This window comes from Dryas octopetala, chromosome 4 (assembly GCF_963921425.1).
Source record: "Dryas octopetala chromosome 4, drDryOcto1.1, whole genome shotgun sequence".
Classification (NCBI taxonomy): domain Eukaryota; kingdom Viridiplantae; phylum Streptophyta; class Magnoliopsida; order Rosales; family Rosaceae; genus Dryas; species Dryas octopetala.
The window spans coordinates 23746704-23766234 of NC_141369.1; the positions used below are offsets into that span (position 1 = coordinate 23746704).

A 19531-nucleotide genomic window follows, 5' to 3' on the forward strand; every position below is an offset into this window, starting at 1 on the left:
CGGCTTCTTCCCATATGTTTTGAATTCAGCAGTAGCATAGGCAATGACCTCTTGCATGAGTTCCTTGTAGGTGTGCGGATTGCGGCGGTTGATTTCAAACAAGAAGTCCCCCTATAGGAGACCACCCTTGAAAGCAGCGAAGGCTACCTTTTCATCACAATCGCGACACCGAGATTGCTCTAGCTGAAATCGGGTGATATATTCTCGAAGGGATTCCCTGCTGCCCTGGCGGACCCGCGTCAGGTCATCCGTGGTGTAAATTCTATCGGTTTGGATGATATACTGGCCCAGGAAGAGCTCTTGGAGCTCGTTGAAACAATCAATTGAGCCTGGAGGAAGTTGGTAGAACCAGTCCCTTGCACTGCCGGAGAGGGTGGAAGGGAAGATTCGACACTTGGTAACGTCATCGACACCTTTGGACTCCAGAGCTGACTGGAAACTCATGAGGTAGTCATATGGGTCTTCCTTCCCTGTATACGGAGTTATTTTGGGAGGTCGGACGTCGCCAACCGAAGGAGTGGACAGAATGCGAGCTGTGACAGGTCCAGGTAGCTCCCTTGTTTCCAAAGATGGGTGCCCACCACGACTTCCCCCCTCCACTCTCCTCAGGCGCTCGCTGATGTCCATGAGGAGTCGTTGGAGTTGGTCTGGTGGAAGGGATCCACTGTTACCGGAGTCAGCGACTTGCTCACATGTGGAAGCATCATCTCCTGCACGGCGTCCAGCCGAGAAAACCTGCTCTTCTCCCCGTCGTCGCTTGGAACGAATAGGTTCCTCCTCCTCAAAGTCTTGGGGACGTGGGTTGGATTCACCCCGGTTAGTCTACTGCTCCTCTCGTCGAGAACGGTTGTCGTCGAGCAGATGACGGCAGTCCCCATAAACGTGGAATTCTTCAGAGCGGGTAGGATGCTCGCCAGATCGGGCCCGGCTGACCGGGTGGACAAGTCGTTTTTGGAAGCCTGGGGTAGGCGGCTACCTTGCCATGCGTCCAGTTGACGCGGAACATTTCGATCCCTCCAAGGGTTCCCCCCCTCACCACTCCAGAGAGTGGTATGTTCTCCCCTGTCGTGGAGAAGTCGCTCATACAGCTGTGTTGTGTTCTTTTGGAGGTCAAGCTGTTTCTGGATTCGTTGGAGTTGAGCTTCCAAACGTTGGATGTATGCCTCCTGATCAGATTCGGCAATCTTCTTGCCTCGTTTGTCACCCAGGGGGCTGTTGTCGACTTGGTCGAGAATAGGGCCTTCGTCAGACATTGTGGGGATCGGAAGGTCGGAAGGTTTTTGCACCTCAACTGAGGGTAGAGAATCAAATGGGAAAAAATTATAACTTTCCCACAGACGGCGCCAAACTGTTGATGCTGAAAAATGGTAAAGCAGTCAACGTCGAGTCGAACCACGTGGACCCGTTGACCTACCACTGAGTGGATGACACGTCGAAGCGGGGTAGGAACAGGTAGCTGGGTCCGACTGGTGAATAGTAGAGAAATAGTAGTATTCAAAGCACCCTGCGCAAGTACACAAAAGTGAGCGGGAAGGGCACCGGTGCGGTACCGGCCAAACCTCCTCCGACGCTCAAGTCAGTGTCCAGAGAATCTGAGAGCAGAGTGATTGAATAGTATAATAATGATTTCAGTTGTCCTTTTGTGAACAGAAAGTATCTCTTTTATAGTACTTTTGGAAGAGTATCAACCAATCCGGTGATGACACGTGTCCCTTGTAATGACTCGCACTGTAGAAGCGCCACGTGTCACCTGTCTCGAGGATCTGAGTGAGTTGACACGGGTCGGGGCCCAGGAGGCTCGAGCTTGAGAGGCCGGAACCTAGGGGGCCGGAGCTTAGGAGGCCGGAGCCTAGGGGGCTGGAGCCTAGGGGGTTAGGGGCTAGGAGCCCAGGAAGAGTTTAGTCTTTGGGTCTAGGAAGTTGATGCCTAGGAGGGGGCTTAGCTTTTGGGCCTAGGCCCAAACAACATGATGTTAAGCCTTGTGTAACTTGTCGTTATGCCCAGATGATTAATCATACGAACAATCAAGTAAATTTATCAACTAACTGTTGATTTAATGTCTCTCTTTGTAATGATAAACGAATACATTTTTCCGAATTAACCAAATAAAATAAATTTGAATAATTTTGTATAAATGAAGATTTAAATATATATGAATTTACAATATGTCTCATACTCATTTTTTTTATTATTAGATTAAAAATTGAAGTTTACCTATGCTCGTAAGGGCATAAACTTTTTGTAATAGTTTTATTATCTTTGCCAAATAAATAGCTCATAGGATGTTATGATATATCATTTTTTTTTTAATAAAAAAATGTCATGATAGTTTGCGTTGTCATGACAGTAGCATATTAATATTGGAAGATTTTGACTTAATTGCTTGATGTAATGTAATTAATTGGAAATATATATCCATATTCGCAGCTATAGATCACATTGTTAAAATCCTATTGGCTATTCCAAATTGGTTTGGGACCTTTGGGTCGTGGCCTCGATCTAAGACAGTCCAACAACCCTACTTATATTTGTTTAAACAAAGACAACTTCACAATATGAACAACAAATGCACATACCTAACCCCTAATTAATACAACACACAGCCTGCTGTTATATTCTGTCAGCACAATTCATGAACCATCCTTTCATCTTTTTGTGTATAGCAACCGCGTAGCCTTTATTTGATTTAAATTTAATGCAGCAATTCTGTGATCTTCTAATCCATCTTATTATGGAAAGTGGAAACCGACCCACACACAAAAAAAAAGTGTTATTACGGAAAAAAATCAAACTAACATGCCAACAGCTAATTTATCTGATAATTCATCAATCAAATAAGTAATTTACCACTGGCCAAAAAAAAAAAAAGTAATTTACCGCTGTGAAATCTTTGTAGATGTGGACGCGTTACTAATTAATGTTATTATCAAATAATGAAGCAATATTATTGGGATTTCCTAAGAAAACCCGTGATTGGAGGCACACATACGTACATATGATTTTCTTTACCAACCACATAGACATAATCTATTTTTAAACTCTTTGTGTCTCTCATGAGTCATAACAGAGAGACTGAGGAACAAAATGTGATCCTAGTAGAGAAGCTTCTGTCAATTATGAATTCCATATGTGATATTGTGATTACATATAGGACATTTTGGCACGTCTTTCTATATTGCCTTTTTGACCTTAGTCAATCACCCTAGTGCCCCACAAAAAAAAGCAAGCATTGCTTTTGTCTAGCCAACTCCATATCATATATATAATATATTCTTATGCCATTGAGAGCTTCACTCATCATATGCAAAGACTGGTACTGCAAGTTAAGCATTTTGGTTAGGGAGGATTAGGAAGATGAAGTTCGGAAAAGAGTTTGTGTCACAGATGGTGCCGGAATGGCAAGAAGTATACATGGACTACTGCTCTCTCAAGGCTGTTTTGAAAGACATCTTGCATTCGAAACAGCGAAAATCAACAACAACAATGACATCCTCTTCAAACCCAGAAGGGCCTTTGAAGAGAAGGGCTTCTCTCTACCGAGCCTTTAGCGGGCTAACAAGCCGGCACAGAGGCTTTGCTTCTTCAAAGAAGAAAGAGGATGAAGAAATTCTTGTTAGTGAAGAAGGGTCAGATGGGCACTACAACACCACGTTTCTAATGCTCCCGAATGAAGGCGGAGAGAAGGAGATTGTGTTTTTTAGGAGGCTCGATGAAGAGTTTAATAAAGTCGTTAACTTTTACAAGAAGATAGTTGGAGAAGTGGTGGAGGAGGCAGAGGAGTTGAGTAGACAAATGGATGCTTTGATTGCTCTGAGGCTAAAGGTAGAGAATCCAATGGTGGAACTTGGGGGAACTGATGTGGTAGATGAAAGCAATGGGCTTTCCTCAAATTCAGTTATTCATCCCATAAATGGTAGAAGATCTGGTAAGAAGCAAAAGTGTGCATTTTTGTTTTGATTTTGTTGCATATATGAAATAGTATGACATGCCCTTTTTTTTGTTTTTTTTGTTTTTTTTTTTTTTTTTGCATTACTAAAATTGGGGATTTTCCCTTTAGGAAATTTCACATGTTGGTTCTGAATGTGAAGGAGGGCAGCATATGGATGTGATTCAAGAAGTTGAGATGAGCAATGAAGGACAAACGGAAGATGAAGAGGGAGGAAAAGAACCAAAAACCAGTAACCCGGAAGCCAATGGAGGCATGTTGGGTGTTAAGAGATTCAAACCACCCCCACTAGAGATACTGGATCATGTGAAGATCAATGTGCCACCTGAAACTCCAGTAACAACACTCAAAGGCATCCTCAAGAGTTCAAAACCAGACTTATTATTCAGCAAGAAAGTGCTGAAGAAAGCAGAAGAGAAAATGACACAGGCTTTTAATGAATTCTACCAAAAGCTGAGGCTTTTAAAAAGTTACTGGTAACATGGCTGACCTGACTACATTGCCAGAACAAAAACTAGTGTTTTCTTTCTTTTTCCTTGTTCAGTTTGACTGACTACATTGCTAATGGATGTCACAGTTTCCTGAATCTATTAGCTTTTGCAAAGATCATGAAGAAATATGATAAGGTCTAATCACTTTGTTTCCAATTCATCAATCTGGGGTTGAAGGTATTTGTGTCAGTCATACTAACTGTGTTAGTGCACTGCAGATCACTTCAAGGAATGCATCAAAGGCTTACTTGAAGATGGTGGATAATTCTTATCTCGGTAACTGTGATGAAGTATGTTATAGTTCGTGAACTTTTAGCCCACAATGAATAAATACAATGGATTCCCCATCTGAAATTCAGCCTTATAATCCATCTTTTGCCTTAACAGGTTACTAGGCTTATGGAGAGGGTGGAGGCTACCTTCATAAAGCACTTTGCAAATGGAAATCACAGAAAAGGAATGAGGACATTAAGACCAACAGCCAAAAGGGAAAAGCATAGAATCACATTTTTCTTGGGTAAGATTTGTTCTAGTAGAAGCAAATGTTCTTTGTACTATTGTGATTAGTTAGTTGCAACAATATAATGGAATTAAATCCCTCTTTAACTGTTGTGTACCTGCAGGACTGTCCACTGGCTGCGCAATTGCACTTGTAGTGGCCATCGTTGTGCTCATACATGCAAGAGATATCCTTATGAGTAAGGGGCGTGGTCAGTACATGGAAAACATATTTCCTCTTTACAGGTGAGTAAGTGTTTGCATAATAGTTATCTCATTAAGTTTTTGGATTCAACTCATTCAGATTACTTTTTATCTAATCATTGTGGAAATGTAGTAGCATATTGGAGTTATTTTAATAAGTAAAATTTTGTTTTGGTGCACCTTTTTGCAGCTTCTTCGGATTCATGGTCCTACATATGGCCATGTTCTCAGCAAATATATACTGCTGGAGGCGCTGCCGAGTAAACTTACCATTTATCTTCGGCGTCATGCCCGGGACAGAGCTGGGTTACAGACAGTCTTTCCTTCTCAGTTCTGGTCTGGCAATTCTGGCATTAGCTGGTGTCCTCTCGAATTTGGATATGGAGATGGACCCAAGTACAAAAAGCTTCAGAGCCTTGACTGAATTAATCCCTTTGGGCCTAGTCATAGTAAGAATTTAGACAAAATCATTAAACATGATGTATGAACTATTGCATTTTTTTAGTGAACTATTTTTCATTGGTGTTACATTTGCAGGTTGTACTTCTTATAATGTTCTGTCCTTTCAACATAATATATCGATCCAATCGATTTTTCCTCATCCGATGTATATTCTGTTGCCTTTGTGCTCCTCTGTACAAGGTAATTGAACTAAAATTTTCTTCACATGGACATACTATTCAAACACTCTGAAGTTCAAAATGTTGAAATATTTGTATGTTTTTATTTTGGTAGGTTACCCTTCCAGACTTTTTCTTGGCAGATCAGCTTACTAGCCAGGTACTGACACTACTAAGATTAAGTTAACACATTGATACTTGTCTTGCTTTATGAACAAGTAATGTTGTACAGTTTCATATAGTCTGCTTACAACAATCAACTCAATGCCACCTACTCTTCCAGGTTCAGGCCTTCAGGAGTTTGGAATTCTATGTTTGCTATTATGGTTGGGGGGACTTCAAGAGAAGATCACACAACTGCCTTGATAGCCATGTATATAAATCTTTCTACTTCGTTGTAGCAATTATTCCATATTGGATCCGTACCCTTCAGGTATTCAACGATTGAAAATCAATTTTATGCAGGAATAACACTTTCACAATCCATTTTGGTTTATTTGTCTTGTGGCATAGCCTCATAGACATGCCTCAGGCACATGCAAGTATGGTTTTAATTAACTGCAGTCTATTGTTGCAGTGCCTCAGGCGGTTGGTAGAGGAGAAAGATAAGATGCAAGGGTTAAATGCACTGAAATACTTCTCAACAATCATTGCAGTTGCTATGAGAACAAGTTTTGATCTGAAAAAGGGGATGACATGGCAGATCCTTGCTATGACTAGTTCAGCTGTGGCAACAATTTTTAGTACATATTGGGATATTGTGATAGATTGGGGTCTTTTGCGACGGCATTCTAGAAACCCTTGGCTAAGAGATAAACTCCTCCTATCAAACAAAAGTGTTTATTTTGTGGCCATGGTAGGCTCATAAGCTGACTTCTTTAGTTGTGCTAGCATCATTGCCTTTCACCTTCTCATTTGATGGTTATGATTTTGAACAATGTGAATTGCAGGTGTTGAATGTTTTGCTGAGACTTGCTTGGATGCAGTCAGTATTAGGATTTCGAGAAGCGCCATTCATCCATAGAACAGTCTTGGTTGCAATAGTTGCCTGTTTAGAAATTATTCGTCGCGGCATCTGGAATTTCTTCCGGTATGTTTTACATTTCCCAGTATTCACTTCAATTTCTTCCGGGAGCATAACTGTCCTATGCAATCGTGGTTTCAAAGTGTTGGTATCAACTTATAAGCATTTGATGTTTTACTGAGCAGGTTGGAGAATGAGCACTTGAACAATGTGGGGAAGTTTCGGGCATTCAAGTCTGTACCTCTACCTTTCAACTATCACCATGGTTAACGCTAGAGCACATAAACATGTAATGAGCAGGGTAACAAGTACCGTCCTGGGAGCTGGATCAAAATTGTTGCTATTCATGACATATTAGTTTTAGAGAAAATTATAGCAATGGTCGAATTTTATCTCGAGTATCACTTTGATCCACTAACTTATTTTTTGATTTTTATAGTCCACGAACATTAATATGTGTATTACTTTAGTCTATTTCAACAATTCTATCTATATTTTTTTGTCAATTTTAATCACAAAAAAAAAAAAGAGTTGGATTACCATTTTTACCTTTCAAAAGGGGCCAACAAGCTTCACACATGACTAAAATTGACCAAAAAAATGAATGAAATTGACGGAATGAACTTAAGTGATATACGGGTGAACATTGTTGTAATTTGCTCTTAGTTTTATTGTGGTAATGGTTCTCTTGATTTTTGTTTGAAAGAGATAAAACGAAAGAATCTATATATACACAGGAATCTCGATGGCAAGTGGTGAATATGACTAGAACTAGAATCTGCAATGTGCACCACCTGCAAGGTTGGAAGTTATGGAACTGAAAGTGAAAAGATACCCTACATTGTTAGGTTTTTGTTTTTTTGTGAAGGCGAAATTCCAAACTGAGTACTAATATAGTATATAGATAAGTCAATTTGGGCCATTAATCTGTGGAAACGTTTAACATCATGTGCCAAGCCTTTGCTATCGATTTTGATGACCATCTAGCAATGCTAGCCTACTTAAATAGTGCAGTAGTAGAGGTTGCAGTCCTTGGATCCATGTGAATGGAGTGAGCTCTTCAATGAAAGAATAATGGAGACCAACAAGTGGTCCAAGCATTAAAAGTTTTGAAATGAATTGAAAGGGACCCAAGGAGTAAGGGAAATTTTGAATGGCTAGGGACTCGAGTGATCTTGTGGCGTCCTCCCCCTGCTCCAACCAAGGCTTCATTACTTTTGAGATTTGTCTCATTAAAGATTTCAATATCTTCAAAATCTCGCTCATCTTAATTAAGACAGGCAATTATAAAGTCAGTGGTAGCCGTTGATCATTCTTGCAGACTGGGGTATAACATAACAAATGGTCCATGGCAAAGTCATTTAAGGACTAAGATTGTTATTATTGAGATTTTGCAAGATCTGTCACATACAATAATGAAATCTTGTAATAATAAACTTTCAAGTTAATGCTAAGATAAGTTTAACTTCTATGGCTCCTAGCTTATTAGATGTACAAAGGCACTCAGTGTCTATTAACAATTCAAATTTGTTACAAGAAGTAAAAAGAAGAATGTACGACAGCAACCAATATGATGAACACTATGACACAGACTAGTCATCCTCTTGATCAGCCTCTTCTTCGCTGTGCAAGGTTGCTGTAGAGTTTGAAGTAGAGTTCTCAGCTGTGACAGCACCAGTACTCTCATCATCCTGGCTTCTGAAGTGATTTGAGAACGACCAAGGATTGCAAGTGGAGCTTGCTTTTTGAAGGCCTTGAATGGCCCTGATTGCAGCAAGGGTTCCACGGTATATGTCCGTGTTTCCCTCCAGGTTTGAAGGTGTCTCAGATGCAATATTTTCCGAATTATTCAATTGTGGATTTGAATTGTCTTGTGTGGTTGGGGTAGTTTCAATGACTTCTGCTTCCAATGGGAAGAGAAGCTCAAGATTTGCCTCGCACTCATGGACTAGCATCGTGAGTTGTTGTGTTGTAAAGAAGGGCATGCGAAGGGCAAGTTGTGTGAAAGGTAGACGTAACAATCCTCCAGTTCGTTTATCATATTTCTTTAGAATTTTAACTAGCCCTATTGAAACCAGAAGAAAAATGGTTTTAGAAACAGATAATGACTTAACGCTTCATCCAATCTAGAAATAGAATAAAGAACCAACACACGTTAAATATGGGAGGAGGGTTAAAAAAGAGTAGCTGCTTTACCTGCAAAATTTAAAGAGCTATAATTTTTGAGAAGCACCATCTCCCCATGAATGGTGACAAAGTCCTTACGAATATCCATCACTTCTTCACTGAACTCCCCCTCAGATGTAAAAACTCCAGCCTTGCTGCTCTTTGCCTTAACTCGCTCAATTCTTTCTTTCAGCTCCTGTCATTATTGCAGTTTGCAGATGAAAAAAGCCAAAACATCAATGCCATGCAGATGACATTGCAACATAAATGCCATGCAAATGACTCTGCATTGACCAGTAAATGACTCCCATCATGGAGATTTTCCTACCAGACACTTCCTAAGAGATAAGAATGCACCAATGAAGTTAACACTTTTTAAGGATTCAATATAAGCAGATAACCAGGAAAAAGAAAGAAAACGAAATAGGCGTAGTTTAAGCAAAACAAGAATCACTTGTGAATTGTGACTTGACCACACAAATATAAACTTTTAAGACTTGGATTTACAATCTGCCTATCGATTCACAAGAGATATTATTGGAACGAGAAAAAGTACTCAACTTTAATGATTAGGTGAGAAATTCAACTAGTCAGGACTCAAAACTTGGCCTGTCCAGGATGAAATAGTTACAACTTCCCAGGTTTCCTCCATTAATATTTTTTCACAAAATATTGATTCATTCCTCTAACTCTTTTCTGTTCTGTTGCCATGAATCTATATGACTGTATCAAACAATTCGTTTTCCAGCCACAAATATTGTTTCTTTTTCTCTTTGGTCATGAGGCATAGTGTTTCTTAATTACCCAAAACTTGATACAGATAAGGATGGCCTGCCTGATAGCCATCTTAGGGACTTGAGTCTATTGGCAATAACACGACAGCCCAAAATCAACAGTTTACATGGTATCCGCTATAGTTCTTCAGGCACCATTTTCAATTCAATAAATTAAAGACTCTCACTTTCAGCCATATTCTCATTTCTCCAATCCATCTCCCCGTTCCAACTAAATTGCATTTTTACAGATATGCCATCCTAGTCCTACACATCCTTCAGACCTAAAATTTCCATTTCTAGCAAAAAGAGAGAATTGAAATTACGCAATATCCACGACATGCAAGCCAAATCTGTCACATACCCATTTAAATTAAAGCCCGTGTACATGTTTAGAAGCATGCAAATTTAAGAAAAGAAGACAAGAAAAGTCAACTCCAAGAACCTGGAAACGAATAATGAACTCCTCCTCTTTATCAACGAAGAAATCGTTGAGCTTATCGAGCTCTTCATTGAGAATCCTAACGAACCAATCCTGGAGGTCCACCAAGGGCCGGCTGCAGCCACTACCATCTGCAGCACCGGCATCCGACGGCCGTGGCTGAAAATTGAGGCGGCGAGGGAGAGAATCAACGGTGGCGACGGGGGTGGGGGTGGTGGTGGTGGGTAAGCGCTTGAGGAGCTTCTTCAAGACCTTGTAGCAGAGGAACTTGTCCCTCCACTCCGGGAGGGTATCCTCCAGGTGGGTCCTGAAATCCTTCCCAAATTTCATTGCTTCAAATGCTTATGTTCGGAACAGCACTCGGGAGCTTCTGTTTGTGTTTAATCATAATCATATTTCATATGCATAATTGTTTTTGATATATAAAGAAATCCAAAAGGGATGAGGAGGAGGACTTTGGAATATTTGGGAACAAGTGGAAGGGTGTGCATTCTTGTTGGTATGGATTTGGCTCCTTCCTCTTTTCTTGATAAGGATGGTTTGGCAATTTTCTCCTATCATAAAGTTTGAGACATATAATACAGTATAAGATTTGGAATTATTTTCTTGATTTTTATGGTCGTTATGGACCTATGGTCATTGGGTGTAAATATTCATGGACACTGATAATCCACCATCTAACTTTAATCTTCTTTATTGGTGTATATTTAATCAATACTTAGTTTTTGGTGACATATTTGGAAAATCCTATGTAAATTCGGATAATCAAGAATATGCGTACAACCTGCAAGGGAACAAGTGTCTGTATTCAATTGATAAATCCGTCAACATGACAAGGAGTGAGGGTTCTGGAAGGACCGAAGGAATGAATGTCTACATCCTAGGAAAAATGCGTGTGAGATGCTTTGTAAAATATTTCGCGTTTTTAAGGCCAATCAGACAAACAAGCATGCTTGATTTCAAACAAAAAAAATTAGAACCCAAAGGCCCATAGCAAAAAAAATTACTAACAAAAAGTCCAAACAAATAGACTCATGATCCAAGCAAAAGTCCTAATCCTAAGCTAAAAGGGTGGTTCAGAAAAACCACCCTTTAGTTCCAACAAAGAAACCACCGTGAGGTGAGGCCCCAAGATCTCGTCAAATTGGCACCGACCATAAACCACCTCCACCAAAGGAGTTAGAGAGGCACCAAAAGGCAAAGAGAAGCCAAAGAAGATAGAGGTGCAAACACCCGTGCCGAAGCACACATCGTCCAATGATATAGCGACTGATTTGCTTTTGCGACAATCACCATCCAACCATCATCACCAAAGATCAAAGAATAGTCTCAAATCTGACGAAGATGGCGGGCTAGGAAGCGGAGATTAGAAGTAATAACCACCCAATGCTTGGCGGCGAAAACCCGAGAAAGAGAAAAAAAATGGAAGAGACCTCCAAATGGACCAAATCTGAGCATATAGCTCAAGCAAATTCACCACAAGAGGGTGAAGAAATCACCACAAGGGGGTGAAGCAAACTCCCAAAAAGAGCAAACTGAGAACCAGGGAGAGATGGGAGGGAGAAAAGGGTGGGGGCGGGTGAGAGATAGGCGAGAAGGCGGGAAGGTGGGGGGGGATTGGGAGGATGAGCGATTGACTCTCAAAACGGCAGAAGAGTCTATTTTGTGAACGAGATAATTGATGATCAGCCAAGATTCACAGTCATTGCAAAACGTTTGTCATTCTACTAAATTCTCATTCAGCTTAAATCATTCTAACACTGAAAAATCATAAACAGAATTGTCATTGGAATGATTAGGAATTGAAAGGAGCAGAGGTTGGAAAAGATAATTAGACAAAGTTGGAGTACTCATGGAATTGATAAGGATCCATCAACTAGACTGGAACAAAGCATTTGGTGATCAAAAATCAATTGAAGCACCAAAATAACAATTGAGCAAAAAGAAACTAAACAGAAAACCGCATGTAGGTGGCTTGCTTGCTCTATATGGTCTCCAGGGCTTGCAGTATATCAGCCTTCACATCTTCAAAGTCTTCGACTCCGAAGCTGAACCGGACCAAGTTATCCTTGATCCCATACTTAAGCCTATCTGACTGGCTGAGATCCCTATTTCAAAATAATCAAAACACAGCATTCAGAAAAAAGAAAAGAAAAACCACTTGGACTTTTGACCATTGCTAAATCCTTAAATTTATTAAGCCACCATATGATAAAGAATCAAAGGGAATACCAATAAGACATTATGGCTGGCTGATCCACAATGCTCTCACAACCACCAAAGGATGGGGCAATATACGGGATTCTCAGTGCATCCACAAATTTGATGGTTGTCATCAAATCTCCATCGACCTGCACAGTTGAGGAATATATTATATTAACCCAAAAGGCCATAACGAGAACACAGCAGAAGATGGATCATGCCAACAATGTTCACCTCAAAACTGACAACACCACCAAAACCAGTCATCTGCCTCTTGGCAAGCTCATGTTCAGGATGACTTGGCAAACCTGGATAATAGACATGCGCCACCTGTCAAAAATATTTTGTAATTATATCAGTTTTCAAATACAAAGTTGTAAATCCCAACATAAATTTCTTTTATTAATCATAAAAACAAGAAAGCATGCAATGGCATGTGTTGGCAAGGACATCTCTGCTTTGGAGAAGGTGGGGTGAACTTGGTGATCTGACTCAGAGGCCAACCAGGGTGAGAGCAAAAGTATATGATAACAACAGCATGATGGAAGCAACACCTAGCAGGACAAGATGATGTGGAAATGGTGTTGATAGAGTTTAACCATGCTAGTAAAGGTGGTGGTGACAGCATTCTGCTATGCTTGTAATCATGGACTTATGATGCCAACAAAAAAAATTCATATATATAAATTCCAAAACCAGAGAATTAACTCATTGAATCCATTATTGAGGTCCCCATTGTAGTGGGAATCAGTTTTGTGAACATTTATTGTTTGAGATACAATACAGAGAGCATAGATTAAGTTTATACACAATGTTAATGTAGACACTAGACATCCTGTCTTTATGTAAGTAAACACTTGTCTGCTAACCACTTCCTTACAAAAACTATGCATATAGACAAAGGTCACCCTGCCATAGGAGTCCAAGCTCATATTAAAGTATAAAGACATCAAACCAGAAATGAACATATTTTTCACTTCTTACATAAGCATGGGAGTCCGATTATCTCACTTAGCCTTGACCAATTCATCAATATTTTTTATAAGTAGATAAAGAACAAGTCATGAGTTGAGGGAATTTCTATCTTGGTTGATATAGAATTAATTGATGCATAACCCCCACAGATATAAATTAAGAAAGATATACAGCTTGATCTTGCTTATGCAATGATGCTTCGAAAAAGAAAAGCTCTCCCACAAAATTGATTGGCTACATATGCTCTTTTATGGATTTACTTGGAAACTGATGTAAAATGAATGCAACCAGAGTTGATTTTGATAAAGAGAACAATAGTAAACAAGACTTCGAATTGAAAAAGTTAACAAAATTAATACCTTAGGATGTGCCTCTAAAATTTTGGCCATCCTCGATGCTGTTGAATTCTGTTGCTGTACACGAAGATGCAATGTCTTCATGCCTCGAATGATCAGGTATGCAGCATTCTGTTGGCGGAAAAAACTAACAATTATTATCATGTAAGCTCGAGTTTCATGTGATTGGCATTAGATAACAAGTAGAGCTGCAAATCTTCAAGCAATAAGTGGGCAATCTTCAATCATTTAAGCCATTAAGTAGAATCTTCAGTTTAAACACCCTAAGAACTGACTAGAAAAACAGGTTGCAACCCAAACAGCTACTCTACTCGATAGCCCCAGCATTTTTTACGTGGATAAAAATTAACATCATTAACCGCCTCAAAGTGACAAAAAGAGTAATGAGTGATCAAAAACATATATCACCCACAAGACTGCTCATTGAACATGACTCACCGGGTTCAGAGCACCTCCCAAAACATGATGCAAAGTACGAATTTCTGAAACCAATTTCATGGAACCGCTAATGCAACCAGCAAGGACCTGAAATAGGATAAATATACTTGCTTAATGCTTCATTTTACAAAAACTGACAACCTAAGTTTTCACACTCCTTCAAATGACTGAGTTGGATACAAGCTAACTTACATCATTGTGGCCACCAATATATTTTGTTGCAGAGTGCAGAACAAGATCAGCCCCAAGGGAAAGGGCCTTCTGGTTGAGAGGTGTGGCAAAGGTGCCATCTATACAGACCAACGCCCCTTTTTTATGACAAAGCTCTGAAACCAACTTAATGTCAACACACCTGAGGAATGGATTCGTGGGAGACTCTGTGAAGAAGAGAGAGACCTGCACCAAAGTAAAATACCACAACACTCAGGATCGCAATGATTAGCTAAGTTGGAGACAAATTCAAAAAATCAAGCAAAACTCTTTTTGCTACTTACTTTCTTCTCATTCAATGCAGATTCCAGGCCATCCATATCAGCAGGGTCAATGATGGTGGCCTGCATATAGGGTGATAAGCATAATCACTAACAAAAGCATTATCAGGAATTTGGAAAGTAACACCAAAAATCCTGTTACTCTAAATACAGGATCACTCATCATTTCAAAAATAATAACAGTAAGCTATACCGTGATCCCCATTTTGGGAAGAATAGTTTCAATGAATATCCTAGTCTTCCTATAGCAATCTGTTGTTGTCACGATATGCCCACCAGCTGGAACCAATGCCATGAACATGACTGTGCTAGCACACATTCCAGATGCCAATATCATTGTTGATTCCGCTCCTTCAAGCGCACTGTATTATACACAAAGACAGCATGGCCCCAATAAACATTCAACATATAGATGCCAACCACAAGTAGGATTTGCATATGAAAGAGAAAATACAAACCTGATCTTCTCCTCAGCAACCACTGTAGTTGGGTTTCCATAGCGCCCATATTCAAAACTTGTTGCACGTTTCTCCTGCAACAAGGTAAGTATAATAAGCCAAAGCATCACAAAAACACCAATCACCAACTACCCAGTATATAAATCACATAAGAGAAGATTCCTATTCTTTATTTTTTTTTGTTTTCATCTCTTTGAGTTTCATACTTTTGCAGGTTCGTTTGTCCTAGACTATAAAATTGCTCATTCCAAACAAAGGGTATGCAGCAAATGGTAAAAACAACTAATAATAATATATGCAATGCAGGATTGCATACCTTGAAATCAATGAGGTCCGCCGTTTTCTTAAAGAAGTAGGCAGAAGTGTTCACCACTGGTGTTGTAATTGCATCAGTTACAATACCGCGACCCAATCTTTCACCTTCACAAAACCACAAACTCAACTATTGCTCACAAGCTAATCACCACATAACCATTAACACTTAACAAATGAGTTTCTTAATTGTGATATTAAGCCAAGCAACAACTTAACGCCAAAAAACATCGAGGAAAATACAAAATTTAAAAAATAATAATAATAATAACGAATCAAAATATTTTAAAAAATACAATCAATTACCAGCATGAATTGCGAGGCTGCCATCGGAGCTCAAGAACGAGCCCTCCTTCAAATTAGGCAGGCCCTCCAACTGTACGCCATTTCCAAACACCGCCATGCCGTCATCGGCCGGGAGATGGCCCGGCCCGACGGGAACGGCGGCGGTGGCGGCGGCATCGACGGCAGTAGCCGCCGGCACCGCCGGAAGACCAGAGGAGGCGGAGTTGTTTGACCACGAAGCGGCGACGATCTGCGCGACACCGATGTTGCTGCAGTTCCTGCGAGCCTTGGTGCTGAGCTGGCGCACAAAGTTCGGGGGGAACCTGAGGATGAGAGAGGAGAGGCCATGAAACGGAGCGGTGGCGTCGACCCGACCCGGCGAGAATCGGGGGCGGGCGCCGGATTTTCCGGGCGAGGGGTTGGAGGAGAGGTCGGGGTGGTAGCGGCAGTGGGAGGAGGTGGAAACCCTAGGACACGTGAATATAGCCATGGATGATAGATCCGGTCGCTTTGGCTTGCGCTGTCTCAAACGTTTGTTTTTCCAATTCCAATTCTCTTTCCGTTGCTTTGCGTGGTAGGGAGAGATGAACGATTGACTGCTCTTTAATACGCGCCCTTTTTTCGTAATTTTATTTAGGATTCTTTTTTTTTCTATTTTTTAACTTAAACCCGACCGGTCAACATCGTAATTTTCCTTTCTGGCAAGATATTTTCATGATACTCTGCGGTGAGTGATGACTGTGATACAGTGGATCCTACTATATTATCGTCACAGATTTCTTTCTTAATAAGAAACTATATAAGTATATAGTAATAGCACCCAGAAGGAGATGGAAATAACATATATGTTATCAACAAGAAATAACAAAAAATTAAGAAAAAGTATTAGAGAGTACACATGTAAAGGTTAGATGACTTCGATCTACCCACTCTCTTTGTCCTAAGCTATAGATGAAAAAACCTAACAATGAATTTTCAACTTTAGTTTTAAGCAAAATATAAACAAATTAGCATCCATCATAATGTGGTATGAAACCACTGACTTAGCTACAACATATAATGCAAACAACGACACTTATTTGAGTTTATTTTTTATTTTTTGTAAGTATGTATTCCAATACATAACATTGACTATTTTGTTTTTATTGGAGGAAATCAAATCCTAAATCGATGATAATCTTAATTTATTATTTTATCGACCCTCACTACTTGGGTTAGCTGGTTAACCCCACTTACTATTTTGATAAAGCATATATTGTTAGAGAATAACATTTTCTATGACAAAAAATGAAGCATGTAAATTACATTTGGGATTCGTTTTGTTCACAAAATTGATTTCTAATTCCTTTGCATTTTATAGGGGAAAGGAATGTAAAATTTTATTTTATGTGTTTGATAAGCTTGATAAAGTAAACTAAGAATTGGAAGTAATAAATATTGTATTTGGTCAATTTTTTAATTATACCCTAATTTATTATTTATTTTGAAATAATAGCATAGTTAGTTTTGTTAAAAAAAAAAAAAAAAAAAAACAATAAATGAGAATGACAAGGACAATGGAAATGAGAATGTAAATAGAATCAAATAAGGAATGAAATTCATTTCATTATATGTTTGCAAATTGTAATCAAGTTTGGAATCAAATTTTAGAGTAAGATTTTAGTTTTGAATACAAGGGTTTAGTATGAACTGAAAATTTGTTCTAATATTAAAAAAAATATATTATTAAATTAATAACTAGTTAGTAGAATAACTCAAATTAAAGATATAAGGTTTCGAGTTTAAAGTTACTATATGATTAAGTGGATTATGGAAATAGATTGAGCAATTGTTTTCGAAAGTGAGAGAGCTCATTCCCATTATGTGTGACCCAAACAATGAAATGGACTTTTCATAGGAATGATTTTATTCAATTGAATTCCACCTGCCAAACACGACCTTTATAAAACATATTTTTGCAACTTGAGTCCACTCGAGTCATAGGTGGACAATGGAATCTTATCTCGTAGTAACCAACACTGATTGGTCGGTTTGTCGCTTCTAGACCACAGCATATTTTTGACTGTAAAGTGTCTTATAGACCATAGCTTATATAAGCAACAAAATTAATTAAATGAAAAAACTATAGAGAATAAGACAGAGATAAAACAGAGAGTGAGAAGCAGCATAAGCTGCATAATGATTGTTGTTTCAGTATCAATAAAAAGTTGTATATATAATATGTGTGCGTGCTGCATTATGGTATACATGCGATCGTTTCCTTTTTGAATCTAGCTAAGTCTTGAATTATACATATTATAATGGTGCACTACATAAAAATTAAATATGATAATGATGAATGAAACCACCACGATGGGAACGATCCAGGAAAAGAAAGTCACTCAAAAAAGGGGCTTTAAACTTAACAACTTTTTAATTTTTTTAATATGGAACAACACTTTTTATTATCACAATATAAAGACTACAATTTACTCTATGATCTCAAATTTCGAATGCGTGATGAATAAGGCCATTAAAGTTGTACACTGCATCACCATGTTGGCCATTATTATGTCCAAGGGGATTATGAGTCACCTTTTGGTCTATTAGCAATCAAATTTGTGTTTTTTTTTTCTAGCTAGCATGGAACATATATGTATATACATATATGTGACAATTATTGATACGGTTAGGCCCCGTTTGGGATTGCAGTGGAGGACCCAAAAGTTGTTGTGGATGACAATTCGCAATCACCTACAGCAGTTTTAGTGTTTGACAAAAAAATAAAAAACTGTTTTCCCCCACAATTCTCAACTTCCTACGGTAAAAACAGAAAGCAGGTTTCTAGGTGCTTTTGAAAAATGGAGTGAATCACAACAACAATAAATATTTTATTTTACCCATATTACCATTATTGATTTCTATAATTTTTTTTATTTTTTTTAAATTAAAAAATATGTCTATTGTTAGTTATATTTTATATTGTGATAATTAATTATGATATTTTATTTGTACGATTAAAATTATAATATACTTAAAAAAATAATAGGAATACTTATTTAATAATGTTGTTCTTAAAAAAATTAATGTTAATAAAAATTTGTAGCCACAAATTTAAAAAATAAGTAAAAAAAACATTTTAGTTTTACCAAACAAATAAGTGAAAGACATTTTCAGCATCATGTCCATTTTAGTAATTATACACAGTCACAACACTTTTACATTAACATTTACCAAACACTTTAATACTGTTTTTTGCACTCACAACACTTTTGAAAACATAGTTTACCAAACACTCAACTGCTTTACTTTACAGCTGTTTTTTCTCACAGCAATACCAAACTAGCCCTAAGACTTAGTTTGGGATTGCTGTGAAGTAAAGTAGCTGTGAAGTAAAGTCAGATGTGAAAAAAAAACAGTTGAGTGTTTGGTAAACTATATTTTCAAAAGTGTTGTGAGTACAAAAAGCAATATGAAGGTGTTTGGTAAATTGTAATGTAAAACTGCTGTGGCTATTTATAATTACTAAAATAAGGGTATTATGGGTAAAATAAAATTTTCATTGTTGATGTGATTCACTGCAGCTTTCAAAAGCACCTACAAACTTGCTTTCTATTTTTGCTGTGGGGAGTTGAGAATTGTGGGGCAAAACACTTTTTTATTTTTTTACCAAACACCAAAACTGTTGTGGATGATTGAGAATTGTCATCCACAACAGCTTTTGGTTTTGGATTCTTCACAACAATCCCAAACTGGGCCTAAGGGCTAGTTTGATATTGCTGTGTGAAAAAACAGCTGTGAGATAAAACAGCTGTGAAGTAAAGTCAGCTGTAAAGTAAAGCAGCTGAGTGTTTGGTAAAATATGTTTTCA

General features: G+C 38.6%; 3 protein-coding genes across 3 annotated transcripts; 1 reads left to right on the plus strand and 2 right to left on the minus strand.

Annotated features, from left to right (window-relative positions):
* The first annotated feature begins 3354 nt into the window (after positions 1 to 3354).
* On the plus strand, positions 3355 to 7203 carry LOC147288538 (EXS (ERD1/XPR1/SYG1) family protein). The gene is made up of 13 exons (XM_086239569.1): positions 3355 to 3925; positions 4089 to 4422; positions 4524 to 4572; positions 4656 to 4727; positions 4825 to 4954; positions 5061 to 5181; positions 5330 to 5588; positions 5677 to 5781; positions 5875 to 5919; positions 6043 to 6192; positions 6337 to 6615; positions 6710 to 6849; positions 6969 to 7203. The coding sequence occupies exons 1-13, from the start codon at positions 3355 to 3357 to the stop codon at positions 7051 to 7053; spliced, it is 2340 nt and encodes a 779-aa protein (XP_086095695.1). The 3' UTR covers positions 7054 to 7203.
* A 940-nt stretch (positions 7204 to 8143) lies between these two features.
* SPX4 (SPX domain-containing protein 4) lies at positions 8144 to 10951 on the minus strand. The gene is made up of 3 exons (XM_086239534.1): positions 10168 to 10951; positions 8980 to 9145; positions 8144 to 8848 (listed from the first exon to the last, which is right to left on the minus strand). The coding sequence occupies exons 1-3, from the start codon at positions 10492 to 10494 to the stop codon at positions 8376 to 8378; spliced, it is 966 nt and encodes a 321-aa protein (XP_086095660.1). The 5' UTR covers positions 10495 to 10951; the 3' UTR covers positions 8144 to 8375.
* A 981-nt stretch (positions 10952 to 11932) lies between these two features.
* MTO1 (Pyridoxal phosphate (PLP)-dependent transferases superfamily protein) lies at positions 11933 to 16276 on the minus strand. The gene is made up of 11 exons (XM_086239533.1): positions 15703 to 16276; positions 15401 to 15504; positions 15085 to 15158; positions 14820 to 14988; positions 14630 to 14689; positions 14328 to 14531; positions 14136 to 14222; positions 13701 to 13808; positions 12601 to 12696; positions 12397 to 12515; positions 11933 to 12272 (listed from the first exon to the last, which is right to left on the minus strand). The coding sequence occupies exons 1-11, from the start codon at positions 16169 to 16171 to the stop codon at positions 12149 to 12151; spliced, it is 1614 nt and encodes a 537-aa protein (XP_086095659.1). The 5' UTR covers positions 16172 to 16276; the 3' UTR covers positions 11933 to 12148.
* Between the last annotated feature and the right edge of the window lie 3255 nt (positions 16277 to 19531).